Source organism: Cebus imitator, unplaced genomic scaffold, assembly GCF_001604975.1.
Source record: "Cebus imitator isolate Cc_AM_T3 unplaced genomic scaffold, Cebus_imitator-1.0 Scaffold394, whole genome shotgun sequence".
Taxonomy (NCBI): Eukaryota; Metazoa; Chordata; class Mammalia; order Primates; family Cebidae; genus Cebus; species Cebus imitator.
In genome coordinates, this window is record NW_016107709.1 from 1,463,231 (window position 1) to 1,483,360 (window position 20,130).

A 20,130-nucleotide genomic window follows, 5' to 3' on the forward strand; every position below is an offset into this window, starting at 1 on the left:
TTTTTTTTGAGATTGAGTCTCACTCTTATTGCTCAGGCTGGAATGGCAGGATCTTAGTTCACTGTAACCTCCACCTTCCAGGTTCAAGCAATTCTCCTGTCTCAGCCTCCCAAGTAGCTAGGATTACAGGCATGCACTACCACGCCAGGCTAATTTTGTATTTTTAGTAGTGACAGGTTTTCACCATATTGGTCAGGCTGGTCTTGAACTCTTGACCTCGTGATCTGCCTGCCTTTGCCTTCCAAAGTGCTGGGATTACAGGCATGAGCCACGATGCCTGGCTTTGCTTTTATTTCAAATATTAAAGCCTTAGCTTGTGTAGGGGCCAGATGTTCATTAAGTTTCAAAACACTTTGCAATGGAGTCAGGCATGCTTAGTCAATTTTTTAAATAGTTTGTATCAATTCTCCTATGCCTCATAGCACCTTATGGTATTTCAGTCTAATAATAGTAAGGACACCTGTAAATGCTTATATAGTCATGTGGTCCATTAACTACGTTTTGTTTTCGTCAATGATGGCCATATAATGTGGTATTTTTATTGTACCTTTTCTTTAGGTACACAAATGCTTATCATTGTGTTAGAGTTGCCTCCAATACAGTCACATGCTGTACAGATTTGTAGCCTAGGAGCAATAGGCCATCCCATGTAGCCCAGGTGGATAGTAGGCTGTACCAGTTAGGTTTGTGTAAGTATAATGTGTGATACTCACACAATGATGAAATCACCTAATGATGCGTTTCTCATAACATATCCCCAACATTAAGTGATGCATGACTATTGAGTTCTTCTGGCTACTGTTCTAAATACTTTCCATATATTAACTTCTTCAGTCTTTACAACAACTCAGAGATCAAGCAGGCTGCTTAAGGACTTACAGTACATAGCAAGTTGGGTTTGATGGTTATTCTGGCTCCCGGTCAGTGGTCTTGTGCTGGTGCTCCCTGCCATTTGCCTTTTGCATTACTGACATAAAGAACCAGAAGTGTCTCATTGTCTCAGAACTGGAAAGATATATATAAGTATCTGTATTGAACTAGATGGAAAAAAATACGGAAAACATTTTTGTTATATGATTAGGATAAGTAAAACAATATAAATTAATAGGAAAGATAATGAAGTGTTGAATTTCTGTAAAACTTCAAATGCTTTTCACGGTTTCTAATGGGAGAATTGTACTTGCTTCTGTGAACATAAACTTTTCATTTTAAAATCAGTTTATCCGTGAAATAAGAATATTCAGTTCCTGATCTAGACGTTTAAATAATGATTTCTTAGAAATGAGTGCCCATTAAAATTTCCTTTGTATAAGTAGGTAATAAAAACAAACAATTTTAATTTAAGCATTGAGTAATTTGTGACAGTTGGAATTATTTTTAAATAATCTAACAGCTCTTTGCATCAAAAATGTAATAGAAAATTTCTTGTAATAAAGTGAAAGGATTTGGGGCAGTTGTAGTGGCTCATACCTGTAATCCCAGGACTTTGGGAGGCCAAGGAGGTAGGATCACTTGAACCCAGGAGTTCGAGACCAGCTTAGGCAACATAGGGAGGCCCCCACCTCTATAAAAAACAGAGAAAATTGGCTGGGCGCAGTGGCTCACGCCTGTAATCCCAGCACTTTTGGAGGCTGAGGCAGGAGGATCACAAAGTCAGGACTTTGAGACCAGCCTAACCAACGTGGTGAAACCCCGTCTCTCTGATAAAAATACAAAAATTAGCTGGGCGTGGTGGGGCATACCTGTAATCCCAGTTACTCGGGAGACTGAGGCAGGAGAATTGCTTGAACCCAGGAGGCGGAGGTTGCAGTGAGCCAAGATTGCGCCACTACACTCCAGTCTGGTATCAGAGTGAGATGTCGTCTCAAAAAAAAAAGAAAAAATTAGCCAGGTGTGGTGGCACACACCTGTAGTCCCAGCTACTCAGGAGGCTGATGTGGGAGAATCACTTGAGCCCAGGAAGTCGAGGCTGCAGTGAGCAATAATCATGCTACTGCACTCCAGCCTGGGCGACAGAGCGAGACCCTGTCTCAAAAACAAACAGATGAATAAATGAGTGAATGACAGGATTTCAAATTGAATTGGACTTTCTAATTTCAAGTGTTTAAAAATAATGACAAAGCTCTAGGTGACGGAAAACATATGCATTGTTTGAGCAGCTAGATCTGATGCTGCTGAAAATGCATGTCACTGGCAAATGGGGAAAAATACAATCAATGTAGAGATTTAAGGCTGTTGCTGGAAACGTTCCTCACTAGATTTTGGGCTCCCCCGTTCTTGACTTGCTTGTTATATTTGACTTGCTGCTTGTTGTGTGCCTTTGCTGTTGAGACACCTTGAACATAATCTTCCAACAGTTTCACAGGCCTATCTATAATAATGGGTAGCTGTGCATTTTGCAGTTGTCTAATGAGGTAGATCACCAGGGGTTGGAACACTCCCCCTTTCATAGTTGACATAACTGCAGAGCAGCAGGTGCAGGAGCTACCCACTGAGGAGCACCAGATGAGGTTGGTTGTGTCTGGAGGTGACTGGAACAGAGGCTCTCACTTTTTCAGGGTTTGCTATGCTGCCCCAAGGCCTAAGGAAAACTATCTAAGGATACCCTGGTAAGATCGCCTGCCTTATGCTACAGAAAGAAAATTGCTATGAGTCTTGGAGAGATGTTTCAGAATAGACATTTATGAACACTTAATGCATGCAAACAATCCAGATATGAAATTCATAGTTTTCCTATCAGTCCTAGAATGGAAATAAATTTTTTGTGTATGATATAAGTCATGATAAGGCTTCAATAACAATCTGAAAATCTCAGCAGCTGAAAGCAGCAAAGTTGCTTTCTTGGTTAAGCTACATGTCCATCACAGGTTAGTAAGGTGGCTTTGTTCATTGTGGTTGCAGACTTTATTAGATCTGGCTGATGGAGACTCCATCTCAGTACTATATGCATCCACAATCACAGAAGCAGAGAAAAGAGGACATGTCGAACCACATACTGACTTGTAAAGCTGTTTAAAGTTTATATTTCACTGGCCAAAGTAAGTTACCTGGTTATGCCTGCCTTCAGCAGAGAAGTGATGTATAGTACAATTCCCCTCAGGGAGGGACAGTGAATATTTGTGAACAGTAGTAGAGCTGGCACTTCCAGTTAATAGTCCCAACATTTAAAATTGAATATAATGATTGTTAAATAGCTCTATAGGATTACTGTACCTCGAGAGCTCAAGAAACTAAAATTTATATAGGATTATTATTATTTTTGAAAGAGAGTCTGACTCTGTTGCTCAGGCTGGAGTCAGTGGTGCAATCTTGGCTCACTGCAGTCTCCACCTCCCAGGTTCAAGAGATTCTCATGCCTCAGCCTCTAAAGTAGCTGGGATTATAGGCGCACGTCACCATGCCCCCCTAATTTTTTGTATTTTTAGTAGAGACAGGGTCTCACTATGTTGCCCAGGCTGGTGTCAAACTCCTGGCCTCCAGTGATCCACCTGCCTCGGCCTCCCAAAGTGCTGGGATTACAGGCCTGAGCCACTGCACCCGACCCATAGGATTATGTTGAGGTTGAAGCAGAATTTATCTTTTCCATAATATTTTTGAGTCTGGAATTTCTTTTCCATTTTGAAATATTTTCTTCTTTGTAATAACTTATGGAGCTTTCATTCTCATGCTTGCAGGAGAGATTGGAACCTAAAATATGTCACAATTTATCAATGTGGTATCATCTCTGTACATCTTGATTTGCATATTTCTAGGCACAGGAGTAATTTGTCTTAACATGGTATTATAATAAAAATGCTATGATATAATGACTGCTAGATGGCATCTTTAGACATCAGTTCTTATTGTCATTTTTCTTCATTGTATACCAAAAGTATGAAAGAATTCCAAATATTTTTCTGGTTACTTAAGGTGGAAGATTTTATACATGCTTCTCATTTTTCTTCCCTCCTGAAAACATACAAATGATAGTGTGTGGTTAGCTTTCAGAATGGATCTTAATGATCCTTGCTTCTTTGTTTTCATCTTTACATAGCCCTTTTCCACAATGAATAGGGTGGACCTGTGTGATAATGTGATGTAGTCAGAAATATATGTGTAACCAGTGGGATATTGTGAAATGACAGGAGTTCATTCAGATATGAGCACAGTGAATCAAGACATAGGATAAAACTGTAAAGAAAAGTAAAGGAATAAGTTATACAAAAATCAGGATACTTGTTATCTCTGGCTGGTGCAGTGGGGGAATGCAACTAGGGGAGGCATAGGAGTCAGTTAACATTTTATTAACCATTGCCCTGGCTACTTGTAGTGTTCATCTTGATTTTTTCAAACTGAATATTCAGTTTTTGTGTGCCTGAAACATTTCAAAATAAAAATAAATTTCTGAGTTGCCATTCTATTAAGATAACCTATGTCTTTTTTAATCTGAAGAGTACTTAGTCTTCTGGTTGTTATAGGGCTTCTTAATTTGGACTTTCAGAGTAAGGTTTGGCAAATCTAGGTCCAGGTGCAGACTCAGCCAATAACTTCCAGAAAGAACTAAGGGAAGTCATATAAACAACCTAAACTCCACTTACCTTAGCTGTATAACTAAAGGATTTGGATTAAGAACTACTAGGGGACTTTTAAGATCCCTTCTAAGTCTAAATGGTTGTGGAAAAGCTGACAGCACACAGAATGAAGCTATACTCGCCTATGCTTGCATGGAAACTAGTGAACTAAAACATAATGTGGAAGGCATTTTGAAAAGTTTCGTTTAGTTGAGAGAATTTAAGCTCTTTATCTTTGCCGTCCGTTCTGAATCACAGTCTCTGGAATCAAACTTATGGCAGTATTTTATATATGATAAGAATGATATCCCGTCTTTACTCCTTTTTTTCTTGTATGGGAATTGGGAGTTAATATATAGTTGGAGTAAAGGTCTTTTTTGTGTATAATGAAAAAATATTCTTTTCCACTGTAAACCATATTGATTTAGGATATTCTTTATAAATATGTATATTTACAGACTTATTGAGAAGAAAACCATGAATTTTTTTAAAGTGTATATGGAGAAATGAGTACATTTGAAATCTCATATAATTTTTCTATTGTAAAATGTTACATTGTTTACTTAAATCTAAAAGTATATTATTGCTAATAGTGCTGTGGGTATTAATCCAAATTTACTAAATCTATGTCAGAAGAAATTTATTTTATATTCATATGGTTGTTTTTAGAATCTAGAACAGATTTTACTGAGTGTTTACTCATCTGCCTACTCTTCTCTCTCCCCACAGAAATTATTCTTGACAGAAATATTTTAAAAGAAAAATCTTTACTATGGCTTCAGCAGTACTTAGTTCTGTTCCCACCACCGCTTCTCGTTTTGCCCTGTTACAAGTGGATAGTGGCAGTGGTTCTGATTCTGAACCTGGAAAAGGTAAAGGTCGAAATACTGGAAAGTCTCAATCTTTGGGAAGCAAATCAACTACAAATGAGAAAAAAAGAGAGAAAAGAAGAAAAAAGAAGGAACAGCAACAGAGTGAAGCAAATGAGGTAACAATTATAATTTTTTGTCTTGTCTGCTTTCCCAATAGACGATAATCATCCTGAGAACAGATACTATCTTGTTCACTTATGTATCCATAGTACCTGTTCCACAGGTACTCTGTAAATATTACTTCAGTGAATGGATGTGAATTTGTGTATATTTAAAGTCAAATGTAATGAACATTTTTTTTTTTTTTTTTTTTGAGACAGGGTCTCTCTCTGTCTCCTAGGCTGGAGTTCAGTGAGATGATCACAGTTCACTGTAGCCTCAACCTCCTGGGCTCAAGGTATCCTCCCACCTTATCCTCCCCAGTAGCTGGGACTACAGGCACATGGCCCCATGCCTAATTTTTATATTTTTTGTAGAGATGGAGTTTTGCCATGTTGCTCAGGCTGGTTTCGAATTCTTGGGCTCAAGCAATCTGCTTGCCTGGGCCTATAATCTGCTGGGATTATAGGCATGAGCCACCACACCCTGCCTGAACATTTTTAAAATATAATTTTTCTGACTGTGGAAGCTTGTGTGTTCATTGCATAAAGTTTAAAATAGGGAAGTCTTGAAACAAAGGTCATTTATAGATATAACCAAAGATATAATCAATTAATATTTTGGTATGTGTTTTCTGTACACATATATAAATGTATCTGACTATATATCTGTATGTGTATATCCATATTATATTTAAATGAAAATGGGATTATATAATTGACTGTTTTATAACTGGCTTTTAAAAAAATTAGCCATGAGCAGTTTTCCCTACTAGTAAATACAGATTTATGTTATTTTAAATGAATCCACAGTTTACAATATTTAATTATGTGGTTATTTCATACTTTATTTAATTGAACTCATGATAAGCATTTGGGTTGTTTCCTGTTTTTTACTGTTACAGGCAAAAATCGCATGACTAGTTGTTTTCGTGTTTGTTTTTTGGAGATGGGGTCTCACTCGTGTTACCGATTGGAATCCAGTGGTGTGACCCTGGCTCACTACAACCTCTGTCTCCCAGGCTCAAGTGATGCTCCCATGTCAGCCTCCTGAGTAACGGAGTGCACAGGCACATGCCACTATGCCAGTCTAGTTTTTTGTATTTTTGGTAGGGATGAGGTTTCATTATGTTGCTCAGGTGATCCAGCCGCCTTGGCCTCCCAAAGTGTTGGGATTACAGGCATGAGCCACTGCGCTGGCGTCTTTTCTTTTTTTCTCCAAAGAGAAGGCAGAATCTCTCTCTGTTGCCCAGGCTGGAGCTCAATGGCATGATATAGCTCACTGTAGCCTCAAACTCCTGGGCTTAAGCAGCCCTTTCGCCTCAGTCTCCCAAGTAGCTAGGACTACAGGCAAGCACCACCACACCTAGCTAATTTCTTTTTTGTTGTTGTTGTTGTTGTAGAGACAGGGTCACAGGATGTTGCCCAGGCTGTTCTCAAACTCCTAGGCTCAAGCAATCCACCCACCTCAGCTTCCCAAAGTGCTGAGATTACATGTGTGAGACACCATGCCTGGCCCTCTGTAATTCACCTCAAATGGACATTTTTATGCATTCGATGGTCATTTTTTCCTTCAGAGTAAAAACTGTATGGAAGGCCCTTTTTTTCTAGACATCTTTAGCATTAGTTATATGACCAACATTTGATATGCCCATTGTTTTTAAAAGAAATGCTGATATACAACTCTAGCATGTGTTTTGTTTTAATAGAAGGAGCAGTCGGGTATATAAGGGTTTTTCTCATTATTATGTAATGAGAGAAGTAATAAAAGTATTTTATTTTCATAGTTATTTTATGATGTCCCAAGACTTAGAAAAAAGCCTTTTCAATTTATTTTTTCCCATTAAATTTCCACCTCCATTGCTTTCTAACTATTCTTTAAAATGCTTGCCACACAGTAACTTTAAAGGAAAGACATTTTCCTCCCTGGATAATGACCTTTCAGAAGTTATTTCAGAACTTTTGATTGCCCACTATTTTCTTTTAGGAATTAAAGATGATTTGGGAGAAACAAAAAATAAGGCAATAGTGGAGTTTATATTACAGAATAAGAACCTGTAAAACAGAATGAGTGTGAAGGATCCTTTCTACTTCAGCCATTTGCAGTTCTAGTCCATCAGTCTTTACTTTCTGTAAAGTGAATAGCAGCCAACCCACCAGTACTTCATTTCCAGCGGCATCTCCTTCTGAATGTCCTTTCCGTATCAGAAACCAGCTACTTACTGTGGTGTTTTTATCTTATTCCTGTTTGTAGAACAATGTATTAGGTAAAAACCGCAATTACTTTTGCACCAACCTGATATTACCAGTTAAAACTGTTGATCCTCAATTGAAAGCCTTTTTGTTAGTTTCTAAGGGCTGCCAGAAAACATACCACAAACTTGGTGGCTTAAAACAACAGAAACTTGTTTTTTCACAGTTCTAGAGTCTAGTAGAGGTTCAAATCCACATGTCAACAGGGCCATTCCCTCTCTGAGACTCTGAGTAGAATCTTTCCATGCCTCTTTCTAGCTTCTGGGTGGCAGCTGTCAACCCATGGCATTCCTTTGGCTTGCTGTGTCATCAACCCAATCTCTGCCTGTGTTGTTATGTGGCATTCTCTGTGTATCTGTGTCTTCACCTCTTTCTATAAGGACACCAGTCATATTGGATTAGGGCCGAATCTAATTCATCATGACTTCATCTTAACTTGGTTACATCCATAAAGACCCAATTTCCAAATAAGGTCACATTCACGAACACTGGGGGTTAGGGCTTCACGATATCTTTAGGGAGGCTACAATTTGTTAAATACTTCAGACAATTTAAGTTGAACAGTTCAAATTCACAATTTGGCAGCCCCCAGAACCAGAAAATAGGTTCAGAGCTACTCTTAGCCTGTCAGATGGTCAGATAGTATTTATGGGCAGAAAATAGAAGTGAGGTACAGAAAGAGCTGGACTGGTTACAGCTCTACCATTGCCTTATTTGAATATGGTTTGAACAGTTGGCCACCTGTGATTGGCTAAAACTTGGTGATTGGTACAAGAGTAGGTTACAGTTTGTTTATACATTGTTAGGTTACAGTTCATTACATATGGAGAAACTTTCAAGTTGAACTTAAAATATGTAAGGAGGCAGCTTTTGACTAAATTTTTTTTTTTTTTTTTTTTTTTTTTTTACACTGCTCCTTGCAGAGCAGAGCTAGCTTATAAGCAGTATGCCCAGAGTCTGCAGGCTAAACCTAATTTACCAAATTCGGTTCATAACACCCTCTCAGTATTTTTCTCTCGTTTCAACTCCTTTGTCTTAGATTATTTTTATTGTTGGGAGTGGCTTGGCCCATACTGTTTTAGTTCATTGTGTGCTTTGTGGACTAGGACCTGTATTTTTCAGGACTAGCAAAGTAGTTGTCATGGTTACTTAGTTGATCTGTTAACTATTTAAACTTTTAGATGTGTATGCTTTCTGAACTGTATTGTTTTACATTTTATTTTATTTTTGAGACAGGCTGTCACTCTGTCACGCAGGCTGGAGTACAGTCGCATGATCACTGCTCACTGCAGCCTCAGTCCCCCAGGCTCAGGTGATCCTCCCACCTCAGCCTTCGGGATAGCTGGGACCACAGGTGTGTGTCTTCATACCTGGCTAGGTTTTGTTTGTTTGTTCGTTTGTATTTTTTGCAAAAATGGGGTTTTGCCATGTTTCTGAGGCTGGTCTCAATCTCCTGGGCTCAAGCAGTCTACCTGCCTCAGCCTTCCAATGGGCTAAGATTACAGGGGTGAGCCACTAAACTCGGCTATGTTTTGCATTTTAAAAGCAAAGTTGTTTTACTGTTTTCTACTCCTATAAACTTTTCTTTAGTAAAGAAGAATGATTAAAATGGTGGCATAATAGAGTATAATACATTTTTCACTTAATCATTTCATATATAGATCTAACAGCATTATCTCAAATGCTGGCAAAATTAACATTCTACAAAGATTATAGAAAACACAAATAATGACTTTAGTTGTGTGAGTTAGCATAACGAATGTTTGGAGCAGAAGTATAAAAATATCATTTTTTTTAAATAAAAAAAATCATTAGTAGCCCTGGCTCGGTAAACTGAATTTAATATTTTTTGTTTGTTTTGTAGCTCAGAAATCTTGCTTTTAAGAAAATTCCCCAGAAATCCTCTCATGCTATTTGTAATGCTCAACATGATCTTCCACTGTCAAACCCAGTACAAAAGGATTCACGAGAAGAAAATTGGCAAGAATGGAGACAAAGAGATGAGCAGGTACAACTAAGTAAATAAAATTGCTTTGTTTTTCATTGAATTTATAGATTTTTAAGATGGCAGTGCCTCTGAATTTATACCACCACTGTTTTTAGAAGCAATTTGTATTGGATTAATTCACATTTGCTGCTTTTAATACGAGGCTCTGTTTTTGATCTACTCAAAAAGAAAATTGATACATTTGTTGTTTGTTAGTTTTGGCAATACGAAGCAGTTATTTTGTGGTTTTCAAAATCATCTGCCTTTTATAAATCAGGGAGAGACAGGGAAGATAGGGGAACAGTATTAAATTATTCCAAGTGAGAAAATCACATTCACAGGGTCAGAGGTCTCTTGTTAAAAATACACAGTGACTAGGCTGGGAGCAGTGGCTCACACCTGTAATCTCAGCACTTTGGGAGGCTGAGGTGGGTGGATTGCTTGAGCGTAGGAGTTCAAGACCACCCTGGGCAACATAGCGAAACCCTGCATGCCTACAAAAAAATAGAAAAATTAGCCAGGCATGGTGGTGCTCGCCTGTGGTCCCAGCTACTCAGGTGGCCGAGGAACCAGAGCTCAGGAGGTGGAGGCTGCAGTGAGCCATGATGCTGTCACTGCAGTGCAGCCTGGGTGGCAGAGTGAGGCCCTTTCTCAAAACAAAAACAAAGCAAAAAATACCCAGTGACAGTTTTGCTTAAAAAAGAAAGCCTTTGGCAAGCAGGGTCTGGAGTGGACCTTCAGCAGTTCTACAGCAGAGGGGCCTGACAGTTAGAAGGAAAACTAAGAAACAGAAAGAAATAACTTCATCATCAACAAAAAGGACTTCCATTCAGAGACCCAATCTGAAAGTCACCAACTACAAAGACCACAGGTAGATAAATCCACAAAGATGGGAAGAAACCAGCGCAAAAAGGATGAAAACACCAAAAACCAGAATGCCTCTCCTCCTCCAAGGGATCACAACTCCTCATCAGCAAGGGAACAAGGCTGGATGGAGAATGAATTTGATGAATTGACAGAAACAGGCTTCAGAAGGTGGGTAATAACTTCTCTGAACTAAAAGAACATGTTCTAACCCAATGCAAAGAAACTAACAACCTTGAAAAAAGGTTTGACAAAATGCTAATGAGAAAGAACAGCTTAGAGAGGAATATAAATGAATTGATGGAGCTGAAAAATACATGAGAACTTTGCGAAACATACACACCTTTTAATAGCCAAATCGACCAAGCAGAAGAAAGGATATCAGAGATTGAAGATCAACTCAATGAAATAAAATGAGAAGACAAGTTTAGAGAAAAAAGAGTGAAAAGAAATGAACAAAGCCTCCAAGAAGTATGGGATTATGTGAAAAGACCTAATCTACGTTTGATAGGTGTACCTGAATGTGACGGAGAGAATGAATCCAAGCTGGAAAACACTCTTCAGGATATTATCCAGGAGAACTTCCAGGCAGGCCAATATTCAAGTCCAGGAAGTACAGAGAACACCACAAAGATATTCCTCAGGAAGAGCAGCACCAAGGCACATAATTGTCAGATTCACCAGAGTTGAAATGAAGGAAAAAATGCTAAGGGCAGCCAGAGAGAAAGGTTGGATTACCCACAAAGGAAAGCCCATCAGACTCACAGAACATCTCTCAGCAGAAACCCTGCAAGTCAGAAGAGAGTGGGGGCCAATATTCAACATACTTTAGGAAAATAACTTTCAACCTAGAATTTCATATCCAGCCAAACTAAGCTTCATAAGTGAAGGAGAAATAACATCTTTTATGAACAAGCAATTGCTCACAGATTTCTTCACCAGGCCTGCTTTACAAGAGCTCCTGAAAGAAGCACTAAACATAGAAAGGAACAACCAGTACCAGCCACTCCAAGAACGTACCAAATGGTAAGGTGCATCGACACAATGAAGAAACTGTGCCAACTAATAGGCAAAACAACTAGCTAGCATCAAAATGGCAAGATCAAATTCACATATAACAATATTGACCCTAAATGTAAATGGGCTAAATACCCCAATCAAAAGACACAGACTGGCAAATTGGATAAAAAGTCAAAATCCATCAGTGTGCTGTATCCTGGAAACCCATCTCACATGCAAGAATACACATAGGCTCAAAATAAAGGGATGGAGGAAGATTTACCAAGCAAATGGAGAGGAAAAAAAAAAAAAAGCAAGAGTTGCAATTCTCATCTCTGATAAAATAGACTTCAAAGCCACAAAGATCAAAAGAGACAAAGAAGGGCATTACATAATGGTAAAAGGATCAATGCAACAAGACGAGCTAATGATCTTAAATATATATGCACCCAATACAGGAGCACCCAGATACATAAAGGAAGTTCTTAATGACCTACAAAGAGACATAGATTCCCATGCAATAATAGTCGGAGACTTTAACACTCCACTGACAATATTAGATCAACGAGACAGAAAATTAACAAGGATATCCAGGACTTGAACTCAGACCTGGACCAAGCAAGCCTAATAGACATTTATAGAACTCCCCACCCCAAATCCACAGAATATACATTCTTCTCAGCACCACATCACACCTGCTCTAAAACTGACCACATAATTGGAAGTAAATCACTCCTCAGCAAATGCAAAAGAACAGAAATCATAACAAACAGTCTCTCAGACCACAGTGCAATCAAGTTAGTACTCAGAATTCAGAAACTAACCCAGAACCACACAGCTTCATGGAAACTGAACAATGGGATCTTGAATGTTGACTGGATGAACAATGAAATGAAGGCAGAAATAAAGATGTTCTTTGAAACCAACTAGAACAAAGATACAACGTACCAGAATCTCTGGGACATACTTAAAGCAGTGTCTAGAGGAAAATTTATAGCAATAAATGCCCACATAAGAAGAAAGAAAAGATCTAAAAGTGACACCCTATCATCAAAATTGAAAGAGCTAGAGGAGCAAGATCAAAAAACTCAAAAGCTAGCAGAAGACAAGAAATAAGTGAGATCAGAACAGAACTGAAGAATATAGAGATACAAAAAAACCTTCAAAAAATCAATAAATCCAGGAGCTGGTTCTTTGAAAAGATCAACAAAATAGACCACTACCCAGATTAATAGAAAAGAGAGAAGAATCAAATACATGCAATAAAAAATGATAAAGGGGCTATCACCACAGATTCCACAGAAATACAAACCACCATCAGAGATTACTACAAACAACTCTATGCACATAAACCAGTAAGCCTGGAAGAAATGGATAAATTCCTGGACACTTGAATCCTCCCAAGCCTAAACCAGGAAGAAGTTGAAACCCTGAATAGACCAATAACAAGGTCTGTCTACCAACCAAAAAAAGCCAAGTCCAGATGGGTTCACAGCCGAGATCTATCAGACATACAAAGAGGAGCTGGTACCATTCTTTCTGAAACTATTCCAAACAACCCAAGAAGAGGGAATCCTTCCCGGATCATTTTATGAGACCAACAACATCCCAATACCAAAACCTGGCAGAGATTCAACAAGAAAAACTTCAGGCCAATATCCATGATGAACATAGATGTAAAAATCTTCAATAAAATACTGGCAAACTGAATGCAAAAGCACATCAAAAAGACTATCCATCACGATCAAGTACGCTTCATCCTGGGGATGCAAGGCTGGTTCAACATACACAAGTGTATAAACGTAATTCACCAGATAAACAGAACCAAAGATAAAAACCACATGATTATCTCAATGGATGCAGAGAAAGCCTTTGACAAAATTCAGCAGTGCTTTATGCTAAAAACCCTCAATAAATAGGTATTGATGGAACGTATCTTAAAATAATAAAAGCTATTTACAACAAACCCACAGCCAGTATAATACTGAATGGGCAAAAACTGGAAGCATTCCCTTTGAAATCTGGCACTAGACAAGGATGCCGTCTGTCACCAGTCCTATTCAATACAGAATTGGTAGTTCTAGCCAGAGCAATCAGGCAAGAAAAAGAAATAAAGAATATTCAAATAGGAAAGGAGGAAGTCAAATTGTCTCTATTTGCATATGACATGATTGTATATTTAGAAGACCCCATCGTCTCCGCTCAAAATCTCCTGAAACTGATAAGCTATTTTAGCAAAGTCTCAGGATACAAAATCAATGTGCAAAAATTACAAGCATTCCTATACACCAATAACAGACTTCAAGAGAGCCAAATCAAGAACGAACTGCCATTCACAATTGCTACAAAGAGAATGAAATACCTAGGAATACAACTAACAAAGGATGTAAAGGACCTCTTCAAGGAGAACTATAAACCACTGCTCATGAAATAAGAGAAGACACAAACAGATGGAGAAACATTCCATGCTCATGTTTAGGAAGAATCAATATCGTGAAAATGGCCATACTGCCCCAAGTAATTTATAGATTCAGTGCTATCCCCATCAAGCTACCAATGACCTTCTTCACAGAACTGGAAAAAACCACCTTAAACTTCATGTGGAACCAAAAGAGAGCCCGCATAGCCAAGTCAATTCTAAGCAAAAAGAATAAAGCTGGAGGCATCATGCTACCTGACTTCAAACTATACTACAAGGCTACAGTAATCAAAACAGCATGATACTGGTACCAAAACAAAGATATAGACCAGTAGAACAGAACAGAGGCCTCCGAGGCAACACCACACATCTACAACCATCTGATCTTTGACAGACCTGACAAAAACAAGCAACGGGGAAAGGATTCCCTGTTTAATAAATGGTGTTGGAAAAAGTGGCTAAACATGTGCGGAAAGCGGAAACTGGACCCCTTCCTGACACCTTACACTAAAATTAAGTCCAGATAGATTAAAAACTTAAATATAAGACCTAACACCATAAAAACCCTAAAAGAAAACCTAGTCAAGCCATTCAGGACATAGGCATAGGCAAAGATTTCATGACTAAAACACCAAAAGCATTGGCAACAAAAGCCAAAATAGACAAATGGGATCTAATTAAATTCCAGAGCTTCTGCACAGCAAAAGAAACAATCATCAAGGGGAAACGGCGACCAACAGAATGGGAAAAAATATTTGCAATCTACCAATCTGACAAAAGACTTATATCCAGAATCTACAAAGAACTAAAACAGATTTACAAGAAAAATCAAGCCCATTCAAAGGTGGGCAAAGGATATGAACAGACACTTTTCAAAAGAAGACATATATGAGGCCAACAAACATATGAAAAAATGCTCATCATCACTGGTCATTAGAGAAATGCAAATCAAAACTACATTGAGATACCATCTCATGCCAGTTAGAATGGTGATCATTAAAAAATCTGGAGACAACAGATGCTGGAGAGGATGTGGAGAAATAGGAACACGTTTACACTGTTGGTGGGAGTGTAAATCAGTTCAACCATTGTGGAAGACAGTGTGGCGATTCCTCAAGGACCTAGAAATAGAAATTCCATATGACCCAGCAATCCCATTACTGGGTATATACCTAAAGGATTATAAATCATTCTATTATAAGGACATATGTACATGTATGTTCATTTTGGCACTGTTTAAAAGAGCAAAGACCTGGAACCAACCCAAATGCCCATCGATGATAGACTGGACAGGGAAAATGTGGCACATATACACCATGGAATACTATGCAGCCATAAAAAATGATAAGTTCGTGTCCTTTGTAGGGACATGGATGAACCTGGAAACCATCATTCTCAGCAAATTGACACAAGAACAAAAATCAAACACTGAATGTTCTCATAGGCGGTGTTGAGCAATGAGAACACATGGACACAGGGAGGGGAGCATCACACACTGAGGTCTGTGGGGTAACTGGGGGAGGGAGAGTGGGGAGTAGGGATTGGGGGAAGGATAACATGGGGAATAGTATCTGATATAGGTGATGAGGATGGAGGCAGCAAATCACATTGCCATGTATGTACCTGTGCAACAATCCTGCATGTTCTTCACATGTACCCCAGAACCTAAAGTGCAATAAAAAATATATATATTTATTTATATATATATACTTATTATATATATAATATATATATGTGTGTGTATATATATTATATATATATATATAAAAAACCTTTGGGAAACTTTACTGTTGTTTCTTTAATCTATTAACACAATATTTCGTTCTTCTGTGTCTCTATTAAATGTCATTATTAACAACCAAATAAAATGGAGACCGATTAAGACCAATATATTTCTTTTTCTCATTAAAACCAATATATTTCTTTTTTGTCTGTGGAGTCCAGGAAAATAACATACTAAGCCTGGAATGTACTCTAGGAGATGCTATATGTATAGTAAGTGATGAGAATATTTGCCTATTAAACTGTCATTTGATGTCTTGAGAATGAGTATCATTCTAGCAAATGTTAGATCTAGTAGAGTGGCTATTCCTATCATTCTTGGGTTACCAGTTTTAAAAGAAATAGGCTGTACTAAGTTATTCTCTTAACATAAACTATGCGAATTATAACATTTCCTTTAGGATTTTGCAGTGCCTCAGGCTCATCATTATGAGCATCAATTACTACTGTGGAGCCATGAGGTAGTGCTGTTCAAATGGCAGTTCCAGGCACTGGTATACTGGATAAATCATCTTGTACTGTTTCTAGGGGTTATTTGATTCTTTTTTTTTCCTTGTAAGATATTCATTATGACCGATTCTTGTTTACAAGTGTAAATGTTTTGATGATCTACTTGTTTAGCCAGTAATAGAATTTACCAGTGTCTTCATTGGAGAGAATTTCTCCCAGTGGCCCAAAGTGCACTGGAGAACTAATGAAGGAAAACTACTCAAATTTGCCCCAAAATAAATTCCGTGCAACATGGGAACTTGAGCACAGATGTCTGATTGCCTGTTCTTCTGCTCCCACTGATTGCTGTTGAAATGACCAGGTAATGATGAAAAGGAAATAATCTGACTCTTGGCCCTGATCCTATATAAGGATGCCATTCAAGGCCCAGGAACTTTCACAAATTTCTGCTGAGTATACTACTGATGGGTCACTTAGGAAGACCTGGAACCTTATGTGGGAGCCTCACTTGGAAGAAAATAATCAAAGGTGTGGAAGTAGAGTAGATCTTGGGATAATTACACTGAGAGGTGAGGAAGAGATAAGGGTAAGCCTTGCAACTGATGGACAGTATACTGTTTGGAATCTATTTTATGATGATTAATAGATTAATAATAGATTTCAAAAGTAGCTACATTTAGAGGGATCAGTCAATGATTATATACTAGGCAGAAAGCATACAGTATGGTGGGAGTTCTTCCTGACACAGTATGAGAAATTTCAGGCATGGAGGGCTGAGCCAGACAGAAAGCTGGATGTGGAAAACTTAGCTGTTATTTGGCTGCTTATGTCAAACACAAAAGAGAAATTATACTAAGACAAAGTTTTCCTACTCCTAAGTCACCCTATTGATAATGCAGATTTTACATCAACTAAGCCTCAGCATACAGTCTGAGAACTAGAATTAACCAACCAGATGGACAGTAGGGAGGCACCCAGTTCACCAATTTATGAGCAAACACTGAAACTTAGTTGATCTCATGTCAACTGAAGAAAAGTTTCTGCCACATGAGGGAAAAGAACATTGTACATAGTGTCTGGAGTGAAAGCACACCTTGAAAAAGATTTGCTTCAGGAAATAAGTTGATTTTAGGTAACACCTATGTTTTACTTTAATAAAAAAAGGCTACAACATTTTGTAAAAGTCAAGGGGATAGTAATGTTACATAACAAGTTAAGATAAAATAATGGACTAAAATTTAAAAAGTGAGAAATTAAAAGAGAATATAGGTGAATTAAAAGTGAGATGGGTGAATTTTAAAATTTAGGAAATAAAATCATAGCAGATTAAAAACTTCATTAGAAGGACCAGAGTATCTACTAAAGAAAGCTGAGCCAATTGTGTGAAGGAAAATTTGAGATAAATTTTGCTAATAAAATTGACATGATAGATTGGAACACTGAATTGAAATCCAGCAGAGGCATAATTACTGTCCCTGAAACAAATAGAACAGAGGCAGGTATTAAAGATTATGTTGATAGGCCAAGTGCACTGGCTTATGCCTGTAATCCCAGCACTTTGGGAGGTTGAAACAGGAAAATCGCTTGAGGCCAGGAGTTCAAGACGCCTGGGCAACATAACGAGACCATAGCTGTACAAAAAAGATTATGTTGATAAAAATTTCCCTAAGCTTAAGATTTGAATCTAAGCTTGAAAAGAACACCAAATTTAAGTCTTTTAAGAATTAGATTCTAATTTTAAGAATGAAGAATAAGGAAATAATAGTATAAATATATGCACAGGAGAAAACTGGTTGCCTACACAGGATGAAGAATCAGGCTGGCTACTTTAATTACCAGAACCAAAATGTTAGGACCAAGAATTCCACATCTAGCCAAGAAGTCATTTGTGTGAATGTGAAAGAAATATACTGAGGTCCGGTGCAGCAGCTGTTGCCAGTAATCCCAGCACTTAAGGAGGCAAGGTAGGCAGATCACTTGAGCCCAGGAGTTCAAGACCATCCTGGGCAATATGGCAAATTCCCATCTCTACAAAAAAAATACAAAAATTTCCTGGGTGTGGTAGTGCATGCCTGTAGTCTCAGCTACTCAGGGGCTTGAGCAGGGAGGATTGCTGGAGCCTGGGGGTCAAGGCTGCAGTGAGCCCATGATCATGCCAATGCAGTTTAGCCTGGGTAACAGAGTGAGACCTCATCTCAAAAAACAAACAAACAAAAAACACTCTCAGATATACAATAACTGAGAAAGTACACCACCATTATACTTTCTGCAAATTTTTCTGAAATGTCCTCCTGCCAATTAAAAAGCAAATCTAAATAAAGAGCACAAACAATAAAAAAACACTGGTGGTAAGTATTTAAGCTAGTTCAATAAAGAATTAACTCTCAGTAATAGCGAACTTGTATCTGTCCCAGCATACTTCGTTGTGAAAAATGATCTTATATCCTCTACCCACTTATGTGCATAGATGTGCATATCAGAAGATGTGTATGTTTCTTAATTGAAATGGGTGTCATGATATATAATGCATAGAAATGATATGTAAATTAAATCCCAGTAAAGCTGTTTTTAAAAAAAAACATGTAGGGCATGGCTTTGACTTGGTTGTATGCATAATTTTCAGTTTTTTAAAATGATTGAATCAAGATCAAGAAACGTTCACCAACAGCTGTTGCCTATGACTAAATCTCTGTGTAGATGTTGTTCAGGTATAATTGTTTTATTCATGATGCACTGATATTATTAATTCCAGTGTACCTTTTTTTAAAACAGAATTATCTATGCAGTGTTTATTATTATTATTATGCTTTAAGTTCTGGGGTACATGTACAGATCTTGCAGGATTGTTACATAGGTATACACATGCCATGGTGGTTTGCTGCCTCCAATCCCCCGTTTACCTACATTAGGTATTTCTCCTAATGTTATCCCTCCGCAACCTCCCCACCCACTGCTATCGCTCCCTTAGCCCCCCAACCCCCAACAGACCCCAGTGTGTGATGTTCCCCTCCCTGTGTCCATGTGTTCTCATTGTTCAACATCCACTTATGAGTGAGAACATGCAGAGTTTGGTTTTCTGTTCTTGTGTCAGTTTGCTGAGAATGATGGTTTCCATATTCATCCATGTCCCTATAAAGGACACAAACTCATCGTTTTTTATGGCTGCATAGTATTCCATGATGTATATGTGCCACATTTTCTTTATCCAGTCCATTCTTGATGGGCATTTGGGTTGGTTCCAAGTCTTTGCTCTTGTAAACAGTGCCAAAGTGAACATAGTTCATGTGCATGTGTCTTTATAATAGAATGATTTATAATCTTTGGGTATATACTCAGTAATGGGATTGCTGGGTCAAACGGAATTCCTATTTCTAGATTCTTGAGGAATCGCCACACTGCCTTCCACAACAATTGCACTAATTTACACTTCCACCAATAGTGTAAAAGTGTTCCTATTTCTCCACATCCTCTCCAGCATCTGTTGTCTCCAGATTTTTTTTTTCTTTTTTACTCCTGGCAACTTTGATTTAAGTCTCCAGATTTTTTAATGATCGCCATTCTAACTGACATGAGATGGCATCTCATTGTGATTTTGATTTGCATTTCTCTAATGACCAGCGATGATGAGCATCTTTTCATATGTTTGTTGGCTGCATAAATCTCTTCTTTTGAAAAGTACTTGTTCATATCCTTCACCCACTTTTTGATGGGGTTGTTTTTTTCTTGTAAATCTGTTTTTGTTCTTTGTAGATTCTGGATATTAGCCCTTTGTCAGATGGGTAGCCTGCAAAATTTTTTTCCCATTCTGTTGGTTGCCAGTTCACTTTAATGGTTGTTTCTTTTTTTCTTTTTTTTT

General features: G+C 38.1%; 1 protein-coding gene across 1 annotated transcript in view; it reads left to right on the top strand.

Annotated features, from left to right (window-relative positions):
- Positions 1-20,130, top strand: part of GKAP1 (G kinase anchoring protein 1) — an 86,889-nt gene that overhangs the window by 11,875 nt on the left and 54,884 nt on the right. Inside the window, exons 3-4 of the mRNA XM_017508550.1 lie at positions 5,280-5,538; positions 9,638-9,781. Of these exons, the coding sequence (XP_017364039.1) occupies positions 5,323-5,538; positions 9,638-9,781 (360 nt within the window). The 5' untranslated portion in view covers positions 5,280-5,322. The remainder of the gene's footprint in view (positions 1-5,279; positions 5,539-9,637; positions 9,782-20,130) is intronic.